The 14,735-nt window shown below is 38.3% G+C and overlaps 2 protein-coding genes across 2 annotated transcripts; both read right to left on the reverse strand.

Moving 5' to 3' along the window:
- Positions 1-1,420: 1,420 nt before the first annotated feature.
- Positions 1,421-2,487, reverse strand: LOC133995449 (heat shock protein beta-1-like). The gene is made up of 3 exons (XM_062434843.1): positions 2,097-2,487; positions 1,863-1,926; positions 1,421-1,580 (listed from the first exon to the last, which is right to left on the reverse strand). Exons 1-3 carry the CDS (start codon positions 2,485-2,487, stop codon positions 1,421-1,423), a joined length of 615 nt encoding a protein of 204 aa, XP_062290827.1.
- A 1,988-nt stretch (positions 2,488-4,475) lies between these two features.
- On the reverse strand, positions 4,476-13,719 carry LOC133995486 (sushi domain-containing protein 2-like). The gene is made up of 16 exons (XM_062434896.1): positions 13,597-13,719; positions 13,019-13,217; positions 12,022-12,173; positions 11,724-11,891; positions 11,457-11,631; positions 11,085-11,286; positions 10,234-10,319; positions 9,092-9,360; positions 8,852-8,986; positions 8,550-8,708; positions 8,090-8,338; positions 6,981-7,164; positions 6,717-6,811; positions 6,448-6,627; positions 5,208-5,304; positions 4,476-5,058 (listed from the first exon to the last, which is right to left on the reverse strand). The coding sequence occupies exons 1-16, from the start codon at positions 13,655-13,657 to the stop codon at positions 5,004-5,006; spliced, it is 2,466 nt and encodes an 821-aa protein (XP_062290880.1). The 5' UTR covers positions 13,658-13,719; the 3' UTR covers positions 4,476-5,003.
- Between the last annotated feature and the right edge of the window lie 1,016 nt (positions 13,720-14,735).

Below are 14,735 nucleotides of genomic sequence, written 5' to 3' on the forward strand. Positions count from 1 at the left end.
TCTATGTGCTTCTCTCTCTCTCATATTCTTGCTCTCTCTCCCCCCTACCCCAACCGGTCGAGGCAGATGGCCGCCCACTTTGAGCCTGGTTCTGGTTCTGAGGTTTCTTCCTGTTAAAAATGAGTTTTTTCTTGCCATTGTTGCTAAGTGCTGCTCATGTGGGAATGTTGGGTCTCTTTAAAATTAAAACCTGAAGAGTTTGGTTTAGAACCTGCTCTATGTGTAAAGTGCCTTGAGATAACTTTGTTGTGATTTGGCGCTATACAAATAAAGATTGATTGATTGATTGATTGAAGTCATGTGGAAGACCACATTTAGAAACTGTACTACATGTAAAGCGAGTTTAAAACACATTTTTTGGAGCAATATATAATGTTCAAAAGTAAATGTAAATTTGCAAATCTTTTAGGATCTTATATGATTTGGTGTGGGGAAACCTCCAACACCTTATAAGAAAGCTCTTGTTTGTGTAAAATATTGATAAATGTTTGCATTCAAAAGTAGAGAAGTAGATGATTTTATAATCTGCCCTGCAAAAAGGTGTCAATAAAAAACACTAAATAAGAAAATAATATTAATGTTTTTATATGACAAGAACTGTTAAACACATTTGATTATACAATATCATGAACAGCTTCATGTTATTCAAGACATCAATGTACAATTTTCACTACAAACAAAAAAACAATTCATCCACAAATTTGCTGTCTTCGACTAAATTCAACCCGATCGATTTTTCTAGCTTTCTGCCTTGTTATACAGAAGTCTGATACATTTCAGGTCATACATTAAAATAATCTGTTTAAATGTAAATGGTCAATAACTATCCAGGACAATAAAAAGTGTTATCATTGTCCATTTCAGGCTTTTATGTTCAGCCATAATCTCCAAAGCCTCATCTTCCAAAGTCACATGGGTACAGTATGCCCACGTGAAAAACTGAAACTGAGCTAATCAGGTCTTATTTAGATGTCTAGCTGATTTTTCATTGTGTAGCTCTCTATGATAAAAAGTCAGTCGTAGAGCTAAACCGGGTAACTGTGAAATTCATCTTCAGAGCACATCTTAGAATATAGTATGAACAACAACTTCTGACATGTATTTTTTATATATAATGAAGACATTAAAACCCATGACATATGAAATAATAATAACAAATGCTGACAAGCTATAATAATTCCTTATTTGCTAAGTCAGTCCTGTATTTCATGACTGAGTTGTAATGTAATTGTGACATGGTGGTGATACACTACAGTGTTAGATGTTGTCTCATAGCAGAAAAACAGGCCTGTTATTACAGTGAATCACATTTAGTCATTTATACCAAACTAGTTTTTCTTTTTTATGCCACTGCCACAAAGGTTTGCTCTACACAACCTGGGCTACATCTGATTGTAATATCAAGCTTTGCTCTTTTATTTCACTTTTCATCATCCTGCTTCTGTTTCATCTGAACAGGTATGACCATCTCATTGGCTGCGTCGCTGATGGGTGTCCCAGGGACGGGGGCCTCTACAGACAGGACTCCATCAGCAGACAGCGAGGAGCTGATGTGACGTAAGTCCACCCCCTGTGGTAGCCTTAAAGAAGTGAAGAGAAAGTGTATCAACAACTAACACAAGCAAATACCTGTCATTTTAGCAGAGCAGACCGATTTCATTGATCATTTTATACAGACTTAAATAATCTATTCTTGCTGCAGGACACCGTATCATCTGTGTTCATGTTGATCTCTACCCTTCAATGTTAGCATTAGTTGGACAGGTCACACATAGACGTGCATAAAATTGATGCTAAATCACACATAAAACATTTCAGATTTCAGTTTTTTAAAATTCCTCATATTCTCAGTGACAACCTACTTGTATTTACGGGTGAAGCATCTTGAAACCAATCCATGCTCATCCTGCCTTTCTTCATGATTTCCTTGGAATGAAAAACAGAAATTATTACAAAATTAATCATATGGCATAAAATGTTTAACTCAGTACATTTACAACACATAATAATATTTTCACTTATGTTTGGCTATACATTTTTCCTCATATCTTACTTGTAGGTATATTTGGCCAATTGCAGAAGCACGCGCAGCATACCTGATATTTGCAAATAACCCTCCTTGGTTGTGATTGCAATCTCCTCAGGTGAAAAGTGATTGACGTCCAAGTTAATCTTCCAGCTGTCCTGACCTGTTCTGATCTCTGACACCCCACTGGTCAGCTGTCTCAGACCCTTTTGGTTTAACGCTGCAGGGTGCTGACCCCTGAGTGGTGGCAGAAGAGGGGTCTGTGTGTACCCTGGCCAGGAGAAAGATGCCAGCCTCCTCTTCGCCCAGTCTATCCAGTCCAGATCACTAGGCTCCAGGAAAGGAGGGAGGCCAAAATCCTGCGCAAAGATGCGACTAGGCTGTGTCCAGTTTGGGAAAGGATCCCAGCTCACATCTCGGCGGAAAATGGGACGGGATAATTCTTTATTTTGATCACCCATAGCCTAAGAAATAAGCTCAGAATGAAGGAATGGGATGTTGAAGCTGCAAAGCCTGAAGCTCCGCCCTAACAAACCAGTCTAGATTGATGACCAGGTTACAAACAACAGGCTAGCTGTATTTTTACTCAATACTTCTCAAATGCAATCATTAAGTGCGCAGGAGTTCAGAGGAAAAGGCTGCTTTGGCATCTGTAATGCAGCTTTCGCACACTTTATATACCCAGCTGATTCATTTTAACACTTGTCCTGCAGTAAATGTGATCTAATAAGGGATGAGAATGACTTGGTATGTCATGAGCTGGGGGTGTTACTCCTCCGTTGCCCCGGGACCTGAAGAGGATAATGCAAATTATCTGTATTTATATCTCTTGAGTGTCTGTGGCAAGTTGTTGGTGAATGACTCTGAAAGCAGAAAGCAGATAGTTTACTGAGCAGTAGCCTCTGCAGTCTTGTCACATACTGGTGCTCTTTGTCCATAGAAATCACAGCCTTGTGTTATGTGAGGGAACAGCACGTACATTCAGAGTCACACAGGGAGTGTAAACAACAACGTTGCTGCTTCCCGTTTCTAAGCACAATATTGAAGAAAAAAAGTCAAGACCAAACAAACACCATCATGTGATGAGTATGTGGGGCAGATAATATAGAATATAGATAACATATTGCAACATTAAAGATTACGTCCAGTACGTGTTTACGTCCAGGACAAAGTGATTGACAGAAATACTGACGCACTCGCGTTGTGGTGTGGAATTTTACGACAGCTACATCTTCATGACTCTTATGTTGAACAGATAATGAACCGGGCTTTAGAGGAATAAATCAATTTGGCATTTGCTATCAGAGAGGCATGGTATTTATCAATGAGGCAATATCAGTTACCTTTCCATTTGAACTCTTCCAAAGCCAGGGCTAAAGGTATTAACCGGATAAATGACGAGCAATACATAGTAGAAATAGTCAGTCAAGTAAATACATAATACTTATTACCTGATTTATTCAAATTACTATTATCAAAGCATAGACCCTACATAATAATAGCCCGCAATATTGGCAAGACACAATATTTGTGCTATTTCTGAGAATAATAACAATTATTATATAGTTATATCTGTGATTATGGTAGGGAATTTACTAAAAAAGAAAAAAGACAGAGGCATATTTATGATTTCAGATATTCAGTTTTATTCAATGAAAATGTAGGAGCAGGTAGAAGTACAGGATGAGGAAACACAACAGGCCTAATCAGCCTAATTGATGCAACAGAGCAATCAGTCAACATGGTATTTGTTAGCCGTTGTCTCCTGATAACATTTTCCTAACATTCAGTTTTTATTCAAAGTCTTGACGCCTGATAAATAGTAGGTTTTTTCCCCCCAATTTGCTTAATCTGTCATAGGTGTTGGAGTCATACAGGGGTTTTACACTGAGAGGAAGCTATAGTATATTTTAGTTACTTAGTTTGTCCTACAAGTTAGAAAAATAATTTAAATCAGTTCAGAGTTCATTGAATATTATAGTTTTTTTCTCCTGTAAATATACAGATGACCTGAAAAGTTGAACAAATATTTTAATAGTCCTCATTAAACACTTGAAACTCTCCGAAGAGTTTCATTTTATGACATTAACAATAATTGAGTATTTACCAGGCGGGGAGTTCTGGTCCTCTGAAATGATGCGAACGCGGAAGTAACTTAAAACTGCATTCTATCAAAAGGCCACCAGGGGGCGACCGTTTTGGTGTCAAAAGGACTTCCGTCTCTATACAAGTCAATGGAGAATTCACCAACTTCTCACTTGATTTATAAACTCAGTAAACGTTTTCAAAATGTGTTTATGGTCTCAATCGCTAGTTTAAAGCCTTCTTCAATGCAGTATGATGTTCATTTGTGAAATTGTGGCCTCCCTGATTTTATATTAGACGATAAAGCAGGGTATGCATTAGGGCGTGGCTACGTTGTGATTCTACTATGAGATCCGATACTATTCGCTTCCAAGCAGCAGTCCACAAACCAATGGGTGACGTCACGGATGTTACGTCCATTTTATTTACAGTCTATGGTATTTACACAGGGAGTAGGTGGCACTCTGCTTTGCCTTTGACAGGAGTTTTATCAATAACTGTTATTGAATAAATTGACATTATAGTAAACATAAACCTTCATCAGTAAAGTATTACAAACTTAAAGCAGAAGGTTGTAGCACAGAAAGGAGTGCAGTGATGTTGAGTGTTAGTCAAAAGTGCAAAACATGACAGTTTTTAACATATAGCAGTCAGCTGTCAGTCAATACCGTTTGGCTATGGAGTGTAGTTACTCTTTAACTGTTAAAGGACCTTTGCCCAACTTCACCCTTATATACAGTGTTTTAGTCTGGACTGTGGCCAGTGTACCAAAATCATATATATTTTTCTATGTTTATCTTGTACACACTTTGTTAAATTCAAATGATAAAGGTATAATGTAAGGTGATAATTCTTTTGGAAGATATGAATATAAGTTAACCATCAAAGCTTGTTAGAAGGCTTCACTTGACATCCCTTCTTCTGGTGCAGAAGCTGCACAAACTTTCCTGAAATAAAAAAATAATAATAATAAATAAAAATACTGACGTTCATTGCATAGCAGAAAACTACAACACACATATGTCCAAATGACCTTATATAAAATAAATGCATTAATGGATTTTAGAAATATTATCCAACAGATACTCTACCGCACCTTTTCTGTTTCCTGGAGTGGAGTACGATTGTTGTTATCATTACAATTATTGTTATAGCTCCAATAACTGAGCCAGCCACGATTCCTGTGAGATTACCTGAAATATGACAAATATGTTTTTAAACCAGGAGTTCCTTGCAAAGCATTGAAATTTTGATGAGATAGTATAGATGCAGACAAGAAGAGAGAGAGAGAGAGGTATGACATGCAGCAGAGGTCCCGAGCAGCAATCATACTGGGAACATTGTGATTATTTTAGCATGAATCTTCACCAGGATGCCCAAGAATGAAGAAGTTTCAACTCCATTACGCACCATTGTCATAGTATGATTGTTGTAATAGGATGCAGGAAGGTGTTCATATTTATATTTTAGTTCAGATTGTTTTAATGTTGTTTTTTTTTTTTGTCATTTATGGAGATAATCGTTTGTGATGCTACTAAACATACTGAACATTTGTTTAAAAAAATGAAACTAAAGGACTTTATTGAACGTATAATTAGCGTTATTTTTGAGTGCATTTAGTTATTCCAGATGAGAGAAACCAGAAAGGAAAAAGCTCCATCCTTGTCTGTGATGATACTCCACTATCTTGGGCCCTAATCGCTATGTAGGTAAGTTTAAATCTAGTCTAAGGCCATGTGAGAGTGGATGATCTTCAGTATTTTATCAACATTTTTTTGCTAACACCACAGGGAAACTTGTTTGATGCAGTTGCTATAATAATTCTCTCTCTGTTTTTCCTTGTAAAAAAGTAATGTACAGGGGACCAATGGCAAGGAGCACAGCCTATAGAAGAAAGTTTCTGTTTAGCTGTATTCCTTATCATTAATTTACTTGATGTTTTCTTATTCTAGGCAACACAAGGAGGAGATTTAACTATATTAAACCCATAATGTTATAGATTATAGGTTCAGGATGGGCCTATATTGTAGTTTAACAAAGAAATGGCTCTCCTTACAGTGATTTGCAGAGCAGGTCAATGCAGTTTTTGCATTACAACTTCTGATTTTATTAGGGTCAGTAGTCTTGTATATATTTATGTAAAATGATAAAAGTGATTTCTTTCTTTCTTTTCCTTTTTTTTGTATTTTAACTCACAGCTGATTCGATGGATCAAATGACACACACACACACACACACAGACACACGCATGCATGCTCAAATACAGACACTCACACCACTGATGATTTGTGAAGTTTAAATCATTGGACAAGACTGATTTCATAATTTATTCATACTGGGAACCACGCAGGTTGTCTCCTCTCCAAACCACTGGCCGTTCTCCTGGCACGTGCGTACTGATGATCCCTGGAGACTGAAGCCATCATCACAGGAAAGCCGCACCTTCGCTCCCTGTAAATATGTGGTCCCCTCCTTCTTTCCATTAGTTGGTGGTGAAAGCCAGCCACAGGATATCACTGCACGGTACAACAATGACTAACACTGAGTATCCTTAGACATGATAAACACTGGAAATGTTTTTAGTTTTTTTATCATTTACACTCACCTCGCTTCAGATCGTCCACAAGAGAAATGTGACTCTGGTAAGAAACTCTGGTAGCATTGCCCAGACTTGGATTACGACCTACCAGGATATCATACCTACAGTACAGAGGTAAGAGTTTTTTAATTGAACCGAATTCATTCTTACTGAAGTGGCCTAAATGCCATATAAGGTTTTTTCTGTATCTGACAATATTCAGTTAATTCATTATTATAAGTAAAATAAAATAATAACATTGTAAAATTAGTAATGTGTTTCTTGTCATACCTACAGAACTGAGAGCCCTGTCCAGAGCAAATCTCAGAGACTTGATTGTAAAGCGGATCATCTGGATTTTCGGGGACAGAAAACACTGGAACAAAACTAGCATCATGTCTGTGAGCGTGGTAATATGTCTCTAAAAGATGTGTTGAATCATATGTGAACAAGGCAGATGTGTTGGATATAGCCCCTGTAAGACAAAAGAAACACAAAGTTACCACTTACCATTAAAACCCTCCTGTCGTCCTCCCGGGTCAAATTGACCCCATCTCTTTTGAGATTCCTTCCTTCCTTCCTTCCTTCCTTCCTTCCTTCCTTCCTTCCTTCCTTCCTTCCTTCCTTCCTTCCTTCCTTTCTCCTTCTTTCTTTAATTTTTTCCTTCGTTCTTCCCCTCCTTCCCTCTTTCTTTGCTCCATCCTCCTTCCATACTTCTTTCCTCACTTCCTTCCATCCTTCCTTCCAGCCTTCCTTCTGTCCTTCCTTCTTTCCTTCCTTTCTTTCCTTCCTTCTTTCCTCCTTTCCTTCCTTCCTTGCTCCTTTCCTTCCTCCCTTCCTTCTCTCCTTACTTCCTTCCTCTTTTCCTCCCTCCCACCCTCCGTACTCCTTTCCTTCCTTACTTCTTTCCTTCCTCCCTTCCTTCCTTCCTTCCTTCCTTCCTTCCTTCCTCCCTCCCTCCCTCCCTCCCTCCCTCCCTCCCTCCTTACTCCTTTCCTTCCTTCCTTCCTTCCTTCCTTCTTCCTTTCATCCCTCCCTCCCTCCTTACTCCTTTCCTTCCTTCTTTCCTCCCTTCTTCAATGCTTTCTCCTGTCCTTCCTTGACCTGAGGACAACAGGAGGGTTAAAGCACTTAAAGATGTGCCTATATTTTATAAACCAGCATCAAAGGAAATATAAGATAAATATGTTTTACAGGGTAACATGAGGAAATACTATTGCTACTGTGAGCATGATTCTTTTAACTACAACCAAACCTGGTCTTCTACTGTAGTAGCCTCAAATAATTTGCTACAGCACCTTTTCACACAGTAAACACCTATATATAAAATTAGGTTCACAACAGAAGAACCCATCACATGAACTTCAAACATCACAGATTTCTCATTTCTAATTTCTTACAGCTTGCCCCAAAGTTGAATAACTCCTGTGGATCACTGTTATTCTGCACAAGTTGTCCGTTGCTTAAAATAAGGTCATCTTTGGCGTCACCGTTCAACTTCCCCAACAATCCCAGAGTGGAGTCTTTGAACCCCTCTGGCAGGAGCACAGTGGTTGCCATGGTTCCCTCTCTCAATCTCACTTCCACCCCGGCACCAGAGGGGAACATCACAGTCACATTTGTAGAAGTTGGCGAAAATACAAAAACACCTAAAAAGAGAGATTTGGATGTGAATTAATGTAATTCTAGTAGTTTTAACAAGATGAGGCCAAGAACTCCTGAAATATTTTATACTGCTTCTCATACTGCATGTGTAGGTATAATTTTAATGGTGTAAAACTTTGGTTTTGTCATAAATATGTCATTACAACTTGTAATCCAATACTTGATCATGTACTACAAGGTAAATCCGAGTCTCACCATCCAGGTCCATCCAGCTCTGCTCAGTAAAGGAGAGAGCTTTTTGATTCAGCAGCACTTGGAGGCTGTTGTGACCGCTGAGCAGCCGCACCTCGACGACATCAGAGGCCGCCTCTCTCATGGCTACAGCTGACAACTTTGTTGCTTTTATCATGTCTCCTTTGAGCAAAAGAATCAAATCAAGAGGAAAATGAATTATTGTAATAGTTTATTATAATAATTTCTGTATGTGCAGTGTATACTCGAAAGAGATATTTGTTATCTTTCTTTAGTTGTAACTTTTTTTTTCTTCAGTAGCTCACCATTCACAGGCTCTGTTCTGCCTTGGATTGTCAGATTTTTGTCTGCTGACGTCACCAAACTGTATTCCCCTTTCCCATTGAAGGAATAGCTGACACCGTCAAATGTTATGAAGTGTGGATCTCCGAAGACCACAGCTGGTGATGCACATCAAACTTGTTGTTATTATAAAAATGTTATATGATGTAATACAAAAATATAATACGTGCACTGTACCTTATAGTGAAGAATAATTGACACACCTGAGCTGGGCGACTGGTAACGCCTGCAGTCACTGGAGGGCCGATGTTTGAAGTAGTAGTGGCAGTTGTCAGACCACAGGCAGCAGTAGTAGAAGCTGAGGACGTCATAGACCCAGTGGGACTCTCCAGGCACTCGAGGGGGTTTCCTGTAGGGAGGTGAGCCCCAGTCATGTGCTCGGTCTGGAGTGCTCCCCCCAATCGAGTCTGCTGTCAGGACCTGAGCGCCGGTGCTGTCATAGCAACACTGCTGCCCTGCTGCATACTTAGGACTGGAGACACATTTGCAAAGTATTGTCAGTTGAAACAGTAGATTCTGTTGTAGCTAAAAATATGATTGAAATTTACCCAAAAAAAGCATATTTATTCATTATTAATAGGGTTATAAGTTGTTGCTAATGACTCTTAGTGGTCTAGCAGTTGCACATGCAGAATTTAATACTATTTACCTTCAATAGTGTGGGCTAGGTGTGGGCATGTAACTGGGGTTAAAGATAAGATTAAAGATATAGATAGGCGGACAAAACTGGAACTATGGAACTGCAGGACCACAAATTTCCCAACAGGGACAATAAAAGTTTATCTTATCTCATCTTATCTTATCTTATGACCATACTACAAGATTGGCTTTCTCTGAGTCCTTAAGTTTACAAGTATTTGGCTACAGTATTCCCTAAAATATGCATGACCAAAACGTTTTACTCAGATGAAATTCATTCTATTTTTTACAGCATTTTGATGCTGTATGTCACAAAATACATATATTAAATTCATAAAGTTTACAGGCACAAATGTTTCATGAAAAAAAAAATAATGACATACTACATAGATAAGTAGAGCACTGAAAAGCCATCTTTATAAAATGCAGATCTTAATGGTTATTTTGCTCATAGAAAGTGAGTACTGCATACATATTACTCCATATTAAACTTGACAGAGGGTACTGGAGGTTGACCCCTCTTTGCTAAATGTCACAGATTCAGCCAAACTGATTATCAGCTGCATATATTTACTGCTAACAATGAAGTGTTGAGCTACATAGCCATTGTCTACGAATGACTTGAAGATATGCATTGCTAATGGTGTCAATGCATCTTAAAAAATGTGAATATAATGTTTTTAAACACAAAGTTGTCTGGACTCACCTGGCTTGTATAGCTCTTACACAGTGAACACTCCCAGGGTGATAGGTGCACACACTCCCTTTCTCTATATCACAGCCATAGTCAGTCTAAGGAGAGAGATACAAGGTCTGTACTGTATGTGCTTCTCTTTGTTCATTTAGCATATGAACTGCAGTTCAAAGGCACAATAGTGATAATGCAACAGCCAGTCACTTTTCAGTCTGCTTGTCCACTATTTGACTACAGTTAGCAACTAAATGCTTCACACTGCTCTAATCCACTAGCTGAACACATACAATCCAAACAATGTATTTGTCACTAACCAGCCAATAAACTGAGGCAATAAGATCTATGATAATATTGTTCAGCTTGTAAAAAAAATAAAAAAGCTATAATAAAGAGAGGCAGCTCTTTGACATTGATAGGCAAAACACTACGGCAATTGCCAACATCAATAAAGACATAAAGTAATTCCACACTACTATTTAGCAAGCACATCATATAAAATGTCTAAATTCTTAATCTATAAAGTAATGGTGTGGATCACACAGTACAGGATTGTATCCCACACAAGATTCCCCACGTGCCTCTTTCAGCCGACACACAAAGGTGCAAACATGCTCCTGCGACACATATAAGTCTTGTCTGTTTTATCATCTGCTAAACAGCTATGTTACAAGTCGGCATCTGACAAGTAGTTCATTATAATATCTATCATGTTTTCTTATTGTTTCAGTTGATTCTTTATAATTCTACAATCCAAATAAGGGTATTAGCCAAGATGACCCAGCTCAGGTTTTCTTTGTGATTAAACATTTACGTTGTCTCACATGAGTGCAGCCAAATCAAAATGAGTGACTCTTCACACTTACATGAAACCTCCCTGTATCTGCTCTTGCTTGAGCCAGGGTGCAGGGGCAGTCTATGATCTCACTGAGGAAGTTGGGCAGCTGATTTTCCAGCTGGTCCCATGCTAAACATTTGTCCAGGGCCCAAACTGCTGAGTCGTCCCTGAACTTCTGCTCTAGATGCCAGGCTAGAGCGTGATCCTCTGTCCACACAGCATGCACATTCCTACATGAAACACGTGACAAAACATAGTCGCTGTTATCTTTTTAACATATTAATTGTGCATTTTCACATGAGTTTTCATGGTGAAGTAGATAGTTGTGGTGTAGATTATGATTTTTTTTTAAAAATCATAATTGAGTTTTATAGATATTGCAGGAAGCATTTTTACATACCTCATGCCATCAGGGTTGGTGCTGGAGCTGACACGTATGGCGCCAAGCTCCCAACTTGAAAAGCCGTTCTCTGCTGGTTTGGGTAAAAAGTCAAAGGAACCATCGTTTGGATGATCCTTTGCAAGTGAGTACAAATACTCCCACTCGGCCTGCCAGTGCTCTGAATATGGCTCTCCTGTAAGAAAATATTTATAGAATTCAGCATTTACCCCAATCAGCAGATTCATGCAACCTCAAAAAGTGTATATACCATACAGATGTACTCACCTGTCTCTCTGTATCCCCAGAGCTCTATATTGACCCTCTCCGCTCTGACCAAAGAGGTATTCCAAGCCATCTCAAGAGTGCCTCCAACATTCGGTGTACCATAGTACTGCCATTTCGTTGAGTTGTCCAGAGTTGCCTTGAACTTAGAGTCTAACTTGCCAGTGTGTACTGTTGCAACACATTGAATCAAATAAATCATATATTTGGAAGAAATGAAAGGAAATGGTATGGTAAGGAAATCTGTATTTAAAAAATTGTGTTGAGATCTCTCGTACTGTGATACATAAGATGATTGTACCTGATAGCCAGGCTCCAACTTGACTGAAAGTTGTGCCATTATCTGAGGAGATGTGCAGAGGAACCCATCCAGTTTGATACAATAGTGGGGAGATACAGTGGCCTTGACCATTTTCATCCACATACCCCAAAGTATTGGTATCACTGTTGAACCTGCCGTTGTAAAAAAAGAAGAATAAGAAAATATAAGATCAGTAAATGATGATTCTGTACTCCAACAGTATGATGTTGAAACAAGTGTTATACTTGAGTGTTTAACAAAAAATAAGACCATGAGATACTGCTGAAATAGACCTTCAGGGTTTTTTTTGTTATGTGTTACCAAAGAGCCAATGTTTTTTCTCTTGCAGGGCCATCAATCAATAAAACATACATGGGTCAATGACGTATAAGGATTTTCAACAACTCAATTTTAGAATAATAAAAACAAGCATATCTAATGCAGTAGTTCAAACATTCAGAATGTTGTGTACCTGACAATTCATATTACAATTTGAAAGTGATTTTAGTGGGTTTTTCAAGATTAATTGGCACTGGCCTGAAAAAAAAGTCATTTGGTGCGACCATGATTCATCTTGAAATATCTTTATATGAATAAAAGATCATCATTTACAAAAATTAAAAAAAAAAAAAATGCAAATACTTTGTTTCCAAACACTTTATATTACTGAAAACTTGTAAAAAAAAAAATAAAAAAAAAGATGTGAAGCGTGTTAAGTAAATTAATTTATTTCAAGATGAATCATGGTCGCACCACATGACTTTTTTTTCAGGCCAGTGCCAATTAATCTTGAAAAACCCACTAAAATCACTTAATTTCAAATTTATAATATGGATCTTCAGGTACACAACATTCTGAATGTTTGAACTACTGCATTAGATATGCTTGTTTTTATTATTCTACAATTGAGTTGTTGTAAATCCTTATACGTCATTGACCCACATACCAGATCCAGTTTAAGAACCTGTAAGTACCAAGGTGTAAAAGCAAGTCTTACCTGCATACTATGTTGGAACTTTCATTGAAACTTGCATCAAGGATGACAAAATCTGTCCCACCAAAAATGGACCCAGAATATGGAAAGATATCCACACAGAACTCTTTATAATCTGCACAGCAGCTGCTCAGAGACGTGCATGTCGAGTGGCACGAACATGTGTCTAATTGTTTCCCACAGTTTCCCTCACATGTCTGTCCTGTAAAACAATAAGAAAAAATAGATATGGAGTCTTAAGTGTGCCATTGGTTTTATTTTAAAATTGATGGATTAAAAAAAAGGAACACAATGTTAAATTTAATGATGCATACAGCTATTTAATTTGCAAATTAATACATCTGATAATTCTGTCTTTAAAATATAAATGGATAATTTAATTTTTAATGTACTTTTTATATTTTCTGTCATTCAATTTGCTATCTTTATGTCATTATATTATGTTCCACCTCACAATTCAGTTGTTTCTTAACATTTACAATCTGTTTAGTGTTTCAACGATGATTTACAGTGTATGTTAGATGTCTAATCATTCTCATAACATTTTTTGATATACTATTTAGAAGTTAGCAGGTACTTACCAAATGTGCTGCAGATAGATGAAACCACGAGGACAAATATGACTACCGTTAATCTTTCCATAATGACAGAGTGTAAGTTTCACCCTCTGAGCTGCTTCTACAACTGCTGCAAGCAGATGTGCTCAGCATTCTTGTAAACCTTGGCCCTTTGTTCACAGGCATTTACAAACATCAGTTTAATCATCAACAGGAGGTCATAAGGATAACAATCTCTGCTATATTTACCCTCACATGATCACCTTTGAACATCCTTCACGTCAGCGCCAATCAGCTTGTTGGTTTTAATAGATTTAAGATTATATATTAGAACATCATCCTGGCTCATGCTTTCATACGAGAGACTGCCTTGACAAATAATATCAGTCGACAATGATATCAAGCTAACAAGCTAGGCAAGCATGTACTCAATGCTAACATTGAGCATGTTGAACTCTCTGAACTGGAGGTTGACATTTGAGACGGGAAACCTTCACACCCATAACTGTGATACGGTCATTTCATTTTTATATTCTGTCAATCAGCATGTGCCTTCTTGTTCTCAGTATGTGCCAAACATTGATTCATAAGATTAGAAGTAGTCGTTTAGCAGACTTCTTGGCCTGAATAGATGGCTGATATCAGCATGCTTTTCCCATGGGATAAAGTTTATTGACAGTTTCAATATCTTCTGGAACTGTAAAAGTAGCTTAAAACGTGATGGGGTTCATCGTAATATCACTGAGACTAGACTACTTGGTGCCAGCCTTCGTCTTGCCCTCGGGATATCAAACCCAAACAAAAATGTGTTGATAAGCACGAAGGACAGTGCACTCAACCAGTCTGCTCCCTCCCTCCTCGCCAGGATCTCCCCCAGGAACCCCCCCCCACACACACACCCATGGTACATACAGAACAGTGCACACAGGCAGACAGTCTGTTCTCCCCTTCCTGTCAGAATCCCTCCCCCTCTGCACCAAGCTCTTCTCTTCCTCACTCACAGTGCACACAGGACAGTGCTCCCCCCCTTCACCTGACCCTCTGCTTAATATAACCCAGGGCAACCAGAGCATGTCTCTGTCCCAATCAAAGACCCACATATGCCACGACCCAATGACCCACCAAGCAAAACACTTCCCCCAATTAAGGTTATAACTGTAATT

This window comes from Scomber scombrus, chromosome 15, assembly GCF_963691925.1.
Source record: "Scomber scombrus chromosome 15, fScoSco1.1, whole genome shotgun sequence".
Lineage (NCBI taxonomy): Eukaryota > Metazoa > Chordata > Actinopteri > Scombriformes > Scombridae > Scomber > Scomber scombrus.